The sequence below is a fragment of the Mugil cephalus genome, chromosome 2 (assembly GCF_022458985.1).
Source record: "Mugil cephalus isolate CIBA_MC_2020 chromosome 2, CIBA_Mcephalus_1.1, whole genome shotgun sequence".
Classification (NCBI taxonomy): Eukaryota; Metazoa; Chordata; class Actinopteri; order Mugiliformes; family Mugilidae; genus Mugil; species Mugil cephalus.
The window spans coordinates 19,710,600-19,725,416 of NC_061771.1; the positions used below are offsets into that span (position 1 = coordinate 19,710,600).

At 44.5% G+C, this 14,817-nt stretch overlaps 2 protein-coding genes and 1 long non-coding RNA gene across 3 annotated transcripts; 1 reads left to right on the top strand and 2 right to left on the bottom strand.

Annotated features, from left to right (window-relative positions):
* Positions 1 to 263: 263 nt before the first annotated feature.
* Positions 264 to 4,750, bottom strand: LOC125004553 (GRB2-related adapter protein-like). Its single transcript, XM_047579225.1, has 5 exons — positions 4,556 to 4,750; positions 4,372 to 4,469; positions 3,902 to 4,021; positions 761 to 1,070; positions 264 to 670 (listed from the first exon to the last, which is right to left on the bottom strand). The coding sequence occupies exons 1-5, from the start codon at positions 4,748 to 4,750 to the stop codon at positions 491 to 493; spliced, it is 903 nt and encodes a 300-aa protein (XP_047435181.1). The 3' UTR covers positions 264 to 490.
* LOC125004554 lies at positions 3,944 to 6,562 on the top strand. Its single transcript, XR_007112354.1, has 2 exons — positions 3,944 to 4,073; positions 4,581 to 6,562. It is a non-coding gene; the product is annotated as an uncharacterized LOC125004554 (long non-coding RNA).
* Positions 6,158 to 14,766, bottom strand: brat1 (BRCA1-associated ATM activator 1). The gene is made up of 12 exons (XM_047579220.1): positions 14,328 to 14,766; positions 13,559 to 13,707; positions 13,334 to 13,481; positions 12,806 to 13,190; positions 11,214 to 11,324; positions 10,962 to 11,053; positions 10,789 to 10,889; positions 10,517 to 10,703; positions 9,467 to 9,540; positions 8,276 to 8,360; positions 7,923 to 8,203; positions 6,158 to 7,845 (listed from the first exon to the last, which is right to left on the bottom strand). Exons 1-12 carry the CDS (start codon positions 14,629 to 14,631, stop codon positions 6,964 to 6,966), a joined length of 2,799 nt encoding a protein of 932 aa, XP_047435176.1. The 5' UTR covers positions 14,632 to 14,766; the 3' UTR covers positions 6,158 to 6,963.
* Positions 14,767 to 14,817: the final 51 nt, after the last annotated feature.

Consider the following 14,817-nt stretch of genomic DNA (forward strand, 5'->3'; position numbering starts at 1 on the left):
CAACTGTTTAAATATTCTGCTGTGGCCTAAATTACGTCAGTGTTCGAGATCGGATCTTGGACACGTGTTACTTAAAGTTGGCTTCTTGCAAACAGATCGCCCAAGCCAGATGTTTAGTTAAAATGCAAGTTCTGAACGGGGCCAAAGCGACACACGTGTGAAAGAGTGATGAGAAGAACTGTAGCTGCTTTGGCAGCAGATACTATGACCACAGGACACTCTCAACCATAGCATGAAATAAGAAGGGGGACTTTAATCAATAATTCAAAGTTAAATTTAAGATTTTATTTCTGAGCTCTTTAGCGTTATTTGAAAGGACAGGGGTGTAAGCAGGGGAATAACACGCAGCATGCACTCTGCTATTCACTCAGCGGTCAGTTCTCTCTTACTTTATTAAGCACCTCAGTGACTGGGTAAGTAAGGTAAGACACTAAAGCCTGATTGATACGTGATTGAGACGGAGCCACAGCACTAAAGGTTTCATATGTCGTCAGCGATGAAGCGGTTGGACGTATTCTGGCGGGAAGACCCCGACCCGGCCCCGGCAGCGCCCCCTCCACCTCAGGGGGCCGGAGCAGTCCAGCAGGTCGATGATGTCCCCGCGCATGAAGTGGAGGTGAGCCGCTTGACGGGGGGCGTAGTCGCAGAGGGCATGAGCCAGACGAGGCTTCTGCACAGAAAAACCCAGATGACAGACATCAGACAGACAGGTGTGTAATTACCAGACTGTTTGCAGGTGACGAGTCAGGATTCGTCATACCTCCAAAACTGGTTCCGGCAGACGAGAGGAGGTTTCTCGCTCCGGGTGTGAGGGATGACAGTGGAGACGGGCTGAGGGGATCGACTCCTGCGAGCTGCTTTTGTAAGGGTTGGGGTAGGGGTTGCGTCCGGGATAAGGCAGCAGCTGAGGGGATGAGGGAGGATCTCTGAGGTAGACCACTTTCTCCACCCCGATGCTGTGAGTCCTGTAGAAGTCCACCAACCGGTTGAGGGAGCAAAACGTCTCCTCCCAGATGCAGTACTGACCTCCCCCCTCCAGGACCCTAAAGTGCTCCACCCTGTCTCCATAGCTACAAAACGAGAGCGGTGGACAAAGAGTACAATGGGTGAAGGCGGAAGGAAGAAAGACAGGTATGCGCACACCTTTACCATCCCAACACCTTCTGCTGCTGCTTCATTCCTCGGTTTGTTTCTTTGTGCAGAAATTCACTCAGTGCTCGTGCACATAGCTCCATCAGTGCAGGAAACCAGACCACAGCTCTCTGCATGTGTGGGTGTATCTCCAAAATCATCACCATGCTATCAAATGTCAGCATGGGAACATTTTCAGTGTGATCAGGTCTGAGTAATTCACACTAGTAGTTAACTGCCTCAAGCAAAAACAGTTATGAGCGTACTAAGAGTTCACAGCTATGCTTGGTCATAATTAAGTTTAATCTCCATCGATTACCTAAACACGAAGCAAAGCAGAGGGTTCGTGAACCCAGACAGTTAAAGAACTTAACCCCATGTTGGAGCTAAAGAAAGTGAATGTGCCAAATTCAACTTCTGTCCAGATATTTCAGTCTGTACTGATTGAGAGATATTATTTAGAGTCATGGCTAAAACTGCTAAATGTAACTCTCTGCTTTTCTTTGTCATGAACCCTTGTAAACCACAGACCGACTGACAGACTGAAAACGGAATAATTAATCGCTGTTTGCAGCTGTACCAATACAGCTTTCAAAATACATGCCAGATTCATGTTTTTGCATCATAAATCACACGTGTACACAAGCAACACATTCATTTCTGCAACCTGTGAAAAAGAAAAAGACTTTTTTTTTGGTTTTGTTGTTTATTGGAAACATGACAGTATTATTATTATTGTTCAAAATATATGACAGTGCATATTGCGGTTTCCATTTTAATATCTAATCTTTTTGTGTGTGTGTCCTTGTGCTGTACTGTTTTGTTGGCAATGATTGCCAACCACAATATTGCACTGCTGTGAGGGAATCTGTTGAGCCGATGTGTAACTGTTAATTAAGTCCGTCCCTCCCTCTGACTTATAATGATAATCCCATAATTACCGTAAAAATAGGCCAAATGGACACTCTGGATTGTCGTGTCCCAGTTCAATACAACACACTGATTACTTACCACATACTTAACACTTGCTGCATACTGGCAAAAATGGAAAAAATATTCTTCAAGACATATTATTTTTTACAGGCTGCGGTTTCCTGAAGCTCTTTGATCACCGACATGTTTTTGCCTTTTGTAATGAGGAGCAGCTCCCATACTTTTTTTTTCTTTTTAATTAATTACACCAAATACACTTGCAATTAAGTTTTTAAATATGAATAATATTTGTGTAGTATACGTTTGGCTTTTAAACATAACAGGCATAACATTACGACCACCTTCCTAATAATGTGTAGGTCTCCCTTGTGCCTCCAAATCAGTTGTGACTCATCAGAGAACGGATGTGGGTCTTCTGAGGGTGTGATGTGGTGTCTGGGAACAGGATGTCGTTAGTGGGGGGGTTTCAGTCCATGAAGGGGCCTCTGTGGATCATCTCACAGATACTTGATCAGTTTGGGATCTAGTGAATTTAGAGGCCAACACCTTGTGCCAAGTTTTGTTTTGAGTTCCTCCTAAACCGTTTGTGTGTGTTTCTGTGTATCAGGCTGCTTTCTACTGGGGGTGGTTATGCCAACAAGGAGTGTCATTGCTTTGGGGTGGGGGTGCTTGGTCAGGCCTAGGTTGGTGACACATGTCTAAGTAACAGACACATGAATACCAGGTACAAAATGTTCCCACCAGAACAAGATGGTTAATGTTGTTTACTTCTCCTGTCTGTGGTTTTAATGTTGTGGCTGATCGGTGTATGTTAATGTCAGTCATTTCTGTTATTTCTTCTTTCTTCTCTACTTCTCCATGTTTCTCCCCCCGTGAAAACTTAAACAGCTTTCTGGAGTTGGTAGAAACCTGATTTAATTAGCCGCTGCTGCTGTTAAACTCCAACTCTGAGCCTGTTCAGTCTCCTTGAACGCTGTCACCCTCTGCTGACCACTTTCAGCACTGCACTTAGCTGTTGTAACATCCGCGTTCGTAAAGCATGAAGTACGGTCTGACCTCCCAGACCGACAAGCAGACAGATGTTGTGCCTTCAAACAATAGCATGTGCGCGGACTGCGAACGCATGCCTGTGGCGTGTTGCATAACGTACCTGGATTCAGTTAAAGAGTGTGTTACGCAATGCCCCGATTATTGAACTCATTTAATTTACCCTCAGTGATTAAATGTGTCCCACGTCACCGGATTGACCCAAATTACATCCCTCCACACACAGGCGCACACACACACAGACACACACAGGCGCACACACACACACGCACAAACACACACACACACACACAGTGGACTGTCTGTGCAGCTGTGATATTTTTAGGTCTCGTAGACCATATTTAAATAGTTGCCCTGACACACACACACACTTACAGACACGTGGATGCTGTAAGTCGCTTATAAACTCAGCCAGATGAAAAAAAACTAACCATGCACGTAATAGAATAAGGAGCTGCTGCATGCGTAGTTCATGCATGCATTTGTGATCGCGCTGTTTACTTTTATAATGATGTGGACCACTTCTTTTATAACTGTTTGGAGGAAATAGCTCGGTGTTTGGTCACAGAGAAACGGCCGATTTAGTACATTCAAACATGACGAACAGTTTGAAACTTCCTAAAATGGAAACAGATTAAAGGGGAACATTAGTCAGTCCTGATCGTATCTGAACAGCCAGACGAATTTACAATCCCAGAAATGTTTTGCAGTGGAAAGTTTATATATATATTTATATCCTAATAAGAATGAAGTCTGGCTTCGTCGAGCGTGTGTGGTGTGATTCACTGACCTAACGGAGACAGAAAACTCCCCAGGGGCTGATTCACTCTCCCTCACCAGGAACCTTCCAGTGTCCTGCCAACGCAGGCGCTGCTCAGCCTCCAGTCTCGATATCGACCCCGCGAACCACCTACGACGAAACACACGGGCCACGTGAAGCCTCTCGAGCTACGGCATTTAAAGTGAGTACCTTGTGAATAAAATATTGTGAGACCTGTGTAAATCGAGGTTTCCTAACATAGGAAAGAACCTAAAACGGGCTCAGAAATTGAGAATCTTGCACTTTTTTTTTTCAAATTTTTGCTTTTTATCTTATTGAATACTAAAAAAAAAGCATGAAAACAAATCACTTTTTGAGGTTATAGGTTAAGAACTAACTAACCGATGTAAATCATCCAGCTGAAAGGACTGAATGCCATTTTTCTGTGCAAGACAATGTTTTTTACGAGTGCAGCAAAAGTGAAAAAACTCTGTATTTACGGATGAGGGAGGAGAGATATGTAGTTCTCGGGCACAAAGCCGCGCTTCCCCTGGATCTCTGCTGTGTACCAGCAAGAATCATCCTCCATTTCTGTCACCTACAACACACATGCACATGATATTTAAACACACAATCTTTTTTTTTTTTTTTTTTCTAACACACTAGTACCATTGACCTGCTTACCTTGATGATGTCTCCTTTGTCAAAGCTGATCTCGTCCGCTTCCGACGCCGCGAAAGAGAAAAGAGCCACAGCCTCCATGCTGGGTGGACGGAGAGAGGGAGCGAGACACCCGGCGACGGCTTCACTCCATGAATGACGAGACGACGGGGCTGAGTGAGTGGAGCACGGCGGGCTGATGATGCTCTCTGGCAGCATGAGATAATCGCCACGTGCTTGTGCGCAGTCGCTGACATCCCGCTCATTAGTTAATGAGGAGAGTTTTCTCTGGGCGCGTGTCCCTCTGTTCGTCCATGTGACAGAGTTGGAGGGCGGACACGTGAAGACGCCGGACGGCCTCTTTGTCTCCGTCGTCCACTCACTTTTAACCCCGGGGGGTTTAATGGAGACCTTCCTCCTGGGAAATCAACGACGGTGGAGTCGGACACGGTGAAGGAAAGAACCTAATATAGAGTCTCATGACACTTTCTCAGCAGAACAAAGGCTCCAGTTGCTCACCCCTTCTCCAAATACATATATAAAATATATGGAAATGTATTAGAGGTGGGACTCAGTTAAAAAAAAAAATCTAATTAATTAGAGGCTTTGTAATTATATTATTCATCTCGATTAATCGCATTTAACCACTTAACAATATTTGCCCCAAAAAGCAACATTTTTTTACCTAAATGGATTTTAATGGACAATTGAATATTCCATACTCTTTAATGTCTGGAAAAATACATTTAATTGCATTTCAATTCAAAACATTAGAAAAAAATTGGCCTTGGCCAAAACTGAGCAAGCCTAAAATGCCACTTTAAGTACTTTTCTAGGACAGTATTGACTTTATAATGGTTAAACGAAACGACAACATTTAAACAGTGGTGTCTAGTTCTGGTAAAACAACCATTTGACACTTAAATCTCCTTTAACTCCTTAGCCCCAGGCGGCCTCTGCTTTCCATTTAGAAGGTGGTGTAGGGTTGAAGTGCAAACTCTTTTTTTTTTTTTTGCACAATTTGCACAAAACCACAGTTCATCAAGGCTTCCATCAAGTTTTTTTTTTTTTTTTTTTTAATGAATTTGGCTTTCCATCAGTTCTAGCAACGCACTTTGATTTGACTCTTTCATCTTGGTAGGTGTTAGCTGAGCTCAGACATGTGCGTCAGTGTAGTTGTTGTACTGAGAAATCGTGCACTGACAAAAGTTCCACGTTGATAGTAATGCAAACTGAGATTAAATGCATTAATTTGTTTGTATATACATATATAAACAGTAAGAGCTTCATGATTGTCACAATAAAATCTATGTTTCATGGTGTGACTGTAAACTCTCCTCAACCCCGGCAACAAAGACCAACAAGGAACTCGAGAGACAATCTGCAGCGTGAGTAATTCCCCAAACGTGACTTCACAATAAAAACAACAGCACAGATTCACATGGAGCAGCAGGACAGTCTGCCACCGACTCACTCAACGCAATAAAATCACTCACTCACACACACACACACACACACACACACACACACACACACACACACACACACACACACACACACACACACACACACACACACACACACACACACACACACACACACACACACACACACACACACACACACTTCACTGGGACTACATTATTTATTTGTTCAGAGAAAGTTTAAAAATTTAGCAAAACTGAGTGTGAACCATGTTTGACATGACACTGAGTGAACAGATCAGGTAACGGCGCTGGTTTGAAAACGAACGCACTTCAGGTTAGACGGGTCATAGCAAATACACCCCCATTCATATCAACACAGATGTCCACTCACTGCTTTTTCTTTCTTTTTCTTTTTTAATCCACGGCCTGTAAAGACAAGGTGTGACCAAATAAGACGGGAGTGTAGCCGGTGAGCTGCATCGACCGGACCGTCTGGTGGTGAATCGTGAATGAAGGTCGACTCTGGTCGGGGTCATGCAAATATGACTGTATTGTAGAGTATTAAAATATTTCTTTAAAAGCAAAACTGCATCATGAAAAAGATTTAAAAAAAAAATATATATGTATACATCATTCTGCTTCATATGTTGAGATCAGGTGCTGCTGTGGTTTTGTCAGAGTTAGCCTTTGTATTTGTTAATGTCTGATGTGGATTAGTCATAGATCTCAGGTCTCTCCACCTATTCTCACAACACTACTAGAAACAATACAATGAATAATATCAGTAATAGGAGTGTGTGTGCGTGTGTTTTTGGTTTTATTAAGCTGTGTTAGGGTCAATTTGTCATGTTATGTGGGCGTTTTGTCAACCTTTTTGACGCCCTCGCGGCCCAAATCTGACTTAAATTTAACATTCAGGGTAATGGATTCAGGGTTGGGTTAAGAGAACCCATTACATCAATGGAAAGTCCTACTAAAATTTGTGCGTGTGTGTGTGTGTGTGTGCTAGTAGCAGTCCACTATGACCTCATCTTGTGTATCTGGACGTGTGTGAGCAGCACTCGCGGTCAGTATGTCCTGCAGCAGGGAGAGCGGAGAGTTGTGAACGTGGTCGCTGCTCTGACCCAAAATGTCCAACCTCTCCTCTAAATCCAACGACCTCAGCACCTCACACACGCTCACACGCACGTCTTCCTCTCCCGTCTCACGACGATCTTCAGCCTCGACCGCGTCCAAACTTCCCGGACTCTCCTTAGCCGCATTTTTCATCTCCAGCATCTTTCTGATCTCTAGCGCCCAACCCCTCCGAGGCAGCTCGCAGGACACCCCGGCGACCGTTGCCATGGCGGCGGTTGCATCCAGGCCCCCCGCCGACGACGGGCAAACCGTCTCTCTGAGCGCCGACAGCAGTCGACAGGCCTTCAGGCCCACGGGTCTGTCGCAGTCAACGAGGCCGCTCAGCAAGGCTGAGATGACTCCCTGCTCCACCAGCCTGTTCAACGCCCCGAGCAAACGTGACTCCTCCGCACGCGCCCCGCCGTGCGCGTGAAGCGCGTGGGTTCGGTCAGAAATCACGGCGTAGGGGTGCGTTTGTTCGGGACGCGTGTCCGAGCCCTTCGCGTGACCCCGGAGACCCGAAAGGGCCTCGTCCAGCAGCAGCTCGGCCAGCTCCAACGTGTGAACTTTGACCTCCCAGTCCAGATCGGCGCTGCCTTGCGAGAGGACGGAGCGCACGGACTGCGTGAGGAGAGAGGGGGGAGGCGACGACGGAGGAGGGTGTGAGGAATGGGACGACAACCAGGCGATGAAGTAGCGAACGACGGCCCTCCTGGCAAATCCCTCCGTGTCCTGGGAGAGTATTTCAAGCAGCCGGGTCACGATTTCACTCTGCAGGGACACAGAAGTCAAGGTTATCAGTAACGGTTTGGCTTAAAGATCCCGCATGACAGATGATGTGTGCCCACCTGCTCCGGGGTGACCGCCGCCCCCTGCTGCCAGCTACGTGTCAGCGTCTGAGCCAGCGCGCAGATGGCACTGGCTCTCACGTAGCTCTCCGGGTCTTGCAGCGCCTCCTTGAGGAGAGGCGTGGTACAGGAGCGGCCGCCCAGCAGAGCGTCGGAGGCGCCGTCCTCGGCCGACGTCCGGTGGGGACGCACCCCCGCCAGGTGTCCCAAAAACTCCACGGTGGAGTCTCTCACCTCCCAGCGCATGTCACAGGCGCGCTTCTTCACCACCTGGGTGAAATCTGACCAGAACAGACGGACAATTAGTTTCTGCTGTCGGCTGCACGCGGAGCATTAACGTGACGGGGCTTTACCTTGTCGCAGCGCGTTTGTTATTGAGGAGAGGTCTGTGCAAACGCCCACCCACTTTACTAAGGCCTGGTAGGACTTATGCACGACCTGAAAGACAATGAGAAGCCAGGTGAAATAACTCATAAGTAACATTTTAAAGATCTCTGAATCTCTGAATCAGTGGTAGAGGCCGTCAGAGAAATCACTCTGATTGGTAAAGCAAACCTTTGCATGAGGAGAGAAACTGAAGCGACCAAAGCAAGCAATCAATGAAGGCTCTGTTTTTAATCTTCATCTCCTTTTAACAATTTCAGTGTGTGAATACTTTCACAATAACATGACCATGCGAAATGAAGAAACTGAAAACCAGCTGAGACTAGATCCTCCTCTGGTTTCCCTTTTGAATAACAAATACTGCCACCTGCTGGCACAGAAAGTTATGACACGAGTTGAACTATGTCGCTGCTACGTCTCATATGTTAGCTTGGTGTGTCTGGGCCATAGACTGTATATTAAAAATGGATGATGGAACAACTCCTCTAAACTGAAACCAAAGCGAGTACAGCTCCCCCTGCTGTCTGGCTGCAGTATAGGTCATAAATTTCATCTCCTCCATCTTTTTTTTCAAGGATACTTTCTGTCATTACAGTTAATTAATATAATACTGATGCATGTTCAAATATCCTTTTTATTTCAAGTTTAAGTTAGATATTTGACGCTATAGAAAGAGGATGCAACATCAAGACGACTACCAGTTGCCATGCCAACCACTCCGTGAAGGGGATCCATAGGGCCATGAGTACAGTGTATAATTAACACATTTTTTTGTAACTGGTGTAGGTAGGAAGTGTGGGCTGGCCATCGATCCTACTGCACAGACTCTGGCTCCAATCTCCTGCAATTCTAGCGTTAGTTTGACCAATGCAAGGAAGCTGGGAAAACGTTGACAATATTTATTTGCAGTCTATGGTCCTGTGGGCCTTAACATAATAGTGTGCGTCCAACTTAGTGGCTTCATGACCTGTCTTTGTGCTGAAAAAATGTTTTTTAAAGTTCGATGAGGAAAAACTTGACACAAGCCTGAGTTTAACATCCACCAACATCTTTAGGATAAAGTGACCATCTCAAAGTAACATGGTGGCGATGTTCAGTTTTACAAGTGGCAACTGACATAAAATGTAACGGACTGTTCATTAGCAGAAGAAGAGACTCACAGTGGGGTCAGAGTCAGGATTGTCCAGATACTGTATCAAAAGTGCAAACACTTCATCCAGCTTAACTTTCACTCCTGAGGAACAAAAAAAAAGAAAACTGATTACAACATCATAAAGTTCATTTAGCATTTGTTTTGTGTGTGTAAACAGTTTATTTTGTAGGAATATTCATACAAGTGACACTTTTGGTTAATCCGTGAGGAGAACACACTTGCCCCACATGCTCTCACATTAATGGAAACTGCCTTTGTGCTTGGTGTTAAAAACAAATGAACTAAGAATCTATATAAAATGTACAAATAATATGTAAAAAGTTTTAAATCATAAATTATCTGTACTGTACAGACTGAGCTAAGGATACACAAATTCACAGATTGCAGTAATAAACAGAATGTACTAGTTTAATGTAATACAGGTGAAATCTGTAAGCGCTGACGCTGTCTTTGCTAAACTGTTGTCTGCCTACAATGAGGCAGATTAGCCTCCTGAGACCCTGCGTTCACATATGGGGACGTTAAGTTTTAGGTTTTATTGCAGCTTATTCTGCTTCATTTGAGCCCATTGTCCTCATTAGTGGACACTTTAGTCTTTAGGCTGCCATCTAGTGGTAGCAAAGATTAAAACGTATTTATTTACACTTTAACGTATCTAGTTTGATATGATGCGCAAATTTAATCATCAATTTTTGCTCATTAGCAAGTACTCGTTTGAGGACGTTGAGACGCTGGGACTCTCGTTCGCAATTCTGTCACTGCTGAGCCATGTTCAGGTATTAAAATTAACAGTTTTATATTTTGTCACACATTGATGACTTCTTTATAATATAAATAATTACAGGGTCCACATATGAGGACTTGTTTTATTTCAACAACTACTACTTCTTGTTCAAAGATGATGCTTAGTTTTTATACGTCTTAGGTCCTACTAATCCCAAACACCTCAGAGAAATTAAAAATGCATAACAAATAAAAGCATGGGTCTCATGAGGTTAAAAAATAAAAGACGACATTGTATTCAGTTTGGATATTGTTTTTGTTGTTTTTTTTTTACCTGGGCAGCCACTGAGAGCTGTCAGAGCCTCCAGAGCACATTTCTGGACTTTTCCACTGCCGATGACATTCCTGAAAACGTTACCGTTGCCAGCGGACGAAGAGGAAGAGTCACCACTGCAGAGCCTCAGTAACGACACGACTGCAGCAACGACTGAAACCGGAGGACAGGGGAGGCAGTCAGGAGCCTGAGGGAGACAGACAGAGACAGACGAATGTTTCCAGATGTCAAAAAATAAAGCCGGGGCTATTCTCTCCTGTCTCCACACTCACCACGAGGGCGATCTGTGGTGTGTTTGTTACACAGACACAGATCGTGGAAATGCAGGAGCTTTTATTCTTCAGCAGCTCCACCGTCGAAAGCTGATGTTCTTCTGCTCCGGGAACAGAAAATATATTAAACCGTGTTAAATAACAGACTTTTCATGTTTTTGTATATGTATTACCTGTGACGTTGGGGCCCAGCAGAGTGTAGCCAGTGATGATGTGGAGCGGTAGCAGTAGTACTCTCACATACTGGGCCGTGTGGACAGGGTCACTAGACAGACAAGAACAAAAAGACAAAAACATTACTCATGGGGATTTCTGTATAAAAAAAAACATTGCAAAATCTACTTGCGCATGACAAAGTGTAACTCCTACAACAATCTGTGGTTGTGCTGGTGAGGGTGTAGCTGTGTGTAGAGATTGGTTCTTACTAATGGCCGCTGCGGAGAAAAGCAGCCGCGGCTTGAATGAGGTCGGACGGTTTCCTGATGTTCAGCATCAGTGACAGAAGACGGGAGACACGTTCATCAGCGCCGCACCTGCTGGAGCAAGAACGGAGACTTTTAAAAGTTGGTCTGATTAGTAGTATCACAGGTCGATGTTAATATTTTTTCTATTCTCTTTTTCATGCACCATCGTAGAGTAAAAATGGATCATAAAAAACAAAAAATGTCCTGCTGATGTGCACTCTTTCTAACAGATATTCCACATTTAGTATGATGCATACAGTACGTTTTCATTTCCAGTCACTGACAATCAATTTCGCTTTTATTTAGTGGTGAGGTGGACAGAAAACATGCAAGATTCTGAGGTGGCTTCTGCCATCCTGTACAGTTAATGCAGTGGTCCACTGGTGCAGTGGGAGCTCAGAGAGGGACAGGAAGAGACTGGACTGTTCTCTGGACTCCATCGAGGAGTCAGGCGAGAAGAGGATGCTAGACAAGTTGACATCAATCACGGACGACCCCTCTCACCCACTGCATCAGACTGTAGGGGAGCTGCAAGAAGGAACACTACAGCAGGTCCTTCATCCCAGCTACAATCAGCCTGAATTGACAATAACTCACACCTCAGATTAGGCTTTTTATGTTTTGTTTTTTTTACAGAGTTTTTTTTATGCTTAGCAATCATATTACCAATTTGTAGCAATTTTCATTCCCATTTCACAGTGTATATACAGAATGTTCGTGATTTCCAACCTGTGGGTCGCAGCCCCTTGTTGGGCAGCAAAGGTATTTGCAAGTGGGCCGCCGAATCATTTCATTTGATATTTGGGTTTTGGTTGTGTTCAAACACCAACAGCATGACATCTTAATATGATCCGCTGCTGTTTTTAATTTTGTTTCTTTTTTGTTTAATCTTCAATAAAAAAAACACATTATATGGCCTCCGTATTTATGTGGTCTGTGTTTTTTTGAGACTTATAAGTGGGTCCTGGGTTAGAAAAGGTTGGCTCTATATATTTTTCAGAGTGCTGATATTTTTTTTGTATATTTTGTAAATTCTTTCAAATTTGATATTTTTTTTATTGTCTTTTTTATATATATATATTCTTCTAATTCCAGGCTACTCTGACAAATTTCCCATGCATGAGATAAATAAACAATGTCTTATGTCTTATGCAGCGTGTCCTGAGCTCTACACTGAAGCAAAGACACTGCAGATGTTCTGTATTTGCTGCGACCATTTGGCTACTATGAAGCTCCCAGGGGATAATTTTTACATGCATTTTTAAACACAAGTTGTCAGCTTCCTTGCAGTGTAATCACAGAACTGCAAAGGGATATGGCACTCTCAGTTAGTCAGAGCAACTCTGCATACATTTTGCATTATGGTTTCATCAGATTAGAAGTTTGAGTTCCTTACAGACGACGCAGACAGGTTCTGTTGTATGTATACGTAACATATGTAATTTTGTTCTTCTGGTCGCTTTCTATTACATTTATTAGATGAGTGTATTTTGTGTACTGAACTTATTGCTCATGTTAGGCTCTACCGTGTTTTACATACGAGAGAGGTCTACCTGTGCGCAGCTAGAACGACGTCCATCAGAGGCAGCGTGAGTTGACTGTATTCTGCTGACACCAGCTCCTCCAGAGAGACTGCGACAGTCTGCAGCAGCTCGTCCTGCAGAGGAGGCCTGGTCTGAGCCAGGAGCAGGGCCAGCAGTCTGAGGGTCTGCAGGCTCTGATGAAGCTGCGCCTTTTCTTTGAGAAGCAGCGACTCCTTGAGGTACGCCGAGATCGCCGTGACAACGTCACCGTAACCGCGGTGGTTTTCTTTGCCGCTGCATCCTACAGGTGAGACAGGCTGGTAGAAGAGGAGGATGTGGGCGAGCATTTGATTGGCAGCTGAGGCAACGAATAGACTCGAGTCTGTCTGGAGCTGCAGGAGCGGCACGATGAAACCTGGAGGATCAAACGCGGAGAACACATGTATGAGGAAATGCCAGAATCAAAATATTCAGTCCTTGATATGTCCTGACATCTTCTCATGAAAATGTCTTGTTAAATTAGAAGAGAGAGTGTCTAATCTCCCACTTGATGGTCACCTGCTTGCACAAAGAAACTGAGAGCCTTCGGGTGCTGCAGCATCGTCCTTAAGCCCTGGATCCATCCGATCCTTATACAGGGATCCTCCCAGAGCTCCGCTTCCTGCCAGCGCTGAAGGTTAAACACCAAGTCCAGAACTGAGCTCTCCTGAAAAGGGGGGGTTACAGTTAGTGATGGTTAGCCTTACGTTACGTTGTAAGAGCACCGGGTGACATGAGCTCTACCTGAAGAGCCGTGAAGTCGTCCTCAGTGGCAGCTATTAAGCCCGTGAGTTTGAGACAGAAGGAGAGGATGTCAGGGTCTGATGATGTCTTGTCAACCGTGGTGGATATGAATTTGAGCAGACACGGGCAGGACTCCAGCAGGGATCCCCCTTCATCGGAGGAAAAGACAAGAGACTGTGATACAGATTTACCATCCATCCACCCTCGTATCACTACACAGTATATCTTCAGTTTTATATATACTTTTAATTTGGAATATGCGGCATGAAGAGAAACAGATATAAAGATGTCAAAACACGCCAAGATTGCCACTCCTCTACAATCCTTTAGCCAACTCAGTTGAGAACTGATTAATTAAACATCCAATCAACAGAAATGTAATTACAACCATTTCAAGCAGAAAAAATAAAATAAAATTATAGCCCTTTAGCTGCAAAGGCTAACTGCTTTTCTTTATCTAATATACTAATTTACTGAATATGTTTAAGTTTTGGAGAGGAGGTTTTACAAATCGTGCAATATGTATATGTCACCTTCAGTTTGAAATGGAGCGTAACGGGCAATAAGAATTTCAGACACTTTCTCGCCAAATATAAATAAAATAATCAGTAATCTTAAGTGTGAGCATGGTGGGATTTAGTTTTGTTTGCCACTCAGGGTCTGTGTCTGTGTGTTATCCCAACTTTCACCCACGCAACTACTTACACATGAGAGAAGAAGACATGAATGGTTCAGAATAACTCGGCCACTAGGCTCCTATGCTACTAACCAGTCTTGGTGAGCGCTGTGAACCAGTCCATCAGTTTCTCCAGGCTGGTGTCATCGGGCAGGGAGCTCCCTGAAGCCGCCAGCACCTCACAGACCCTGGGCAGCAGGGACACACACTCCCCGTCCATGGTGCTAACGTGTCTTATAAGTTTACAGCTAATGGCCGCATTGAAACTTTGCGAAGCTACAACCGGACTCAGACAAACAGAACTGTAGCTAGCACCACGAGGTAGTAGAGTTAAAAGTAAAGGTAGCTTTTTATGTACTTGGGATAAAGGTTCATCTCGCGGGAAACAGTTTTGCATCTACCGGTACGTAGCTTCCTTTTTCCTCCTTTCAGAGTAACGTTTGTGAGTCTTAACCAACGCAGCTGCGTTTTCACTGATCTATAAACATAGCGACAGGCTGCTAAAGCGGCATCCTCCTCTACGCGTTGCTCATCCCTATGTTTTACAACTTCGCGCGTCCCCCGCAGCGCGTCCACGCGCCTG

Excerpts from the sequence above, each read along its gene's own strand:
- brat1 (XM_047579220.1), bottom strand. The coding sequence starts at position 14,631 with ATGCAAAACTGTTTCCCGCGAGATGAACCTTTATCCCAAGTACATAAA. Across the intron at positions 10,890-10,961 it reads GCTGGGCCCCAACGTCACAG|AAGAACATCAGCTTTCGACG; the intron begins GTAATACATATA and ends TTCCCGGAGCAG. Across the intron at positions 8,204-8,275 it reads AACAAACGCGCTGCGACAAG|ATTTCACCCAGGTGGTGAAG; the intron begins GTAAAGCCCCGT and ends TGTTCTGGTCAG.
- LOC125004553 (XM_047579225.1), bottom strand. The coding sequence starts at position 4,750 with ATGCTGCCAGAGAGCATCATCAGCCCGCCGTGCTCCACTCACTCAGCC. Across the intron at positions 4,022-4,371 it reads ATATCTCTCCTCCCTCATCC|GTGGTTCGCGGGGTCGATAT; the intron begins GTAAATACAGAG and ends GTTTCGTCGTAG. Across the intron at positions 1,071-3,901 it reads GAGTTTTCTGTCTCCGTTAG|CTATGGAGACAGGGTGGAGC; the intron begins GTCAGTGAATCA and ends CTCGTTTTGTAG.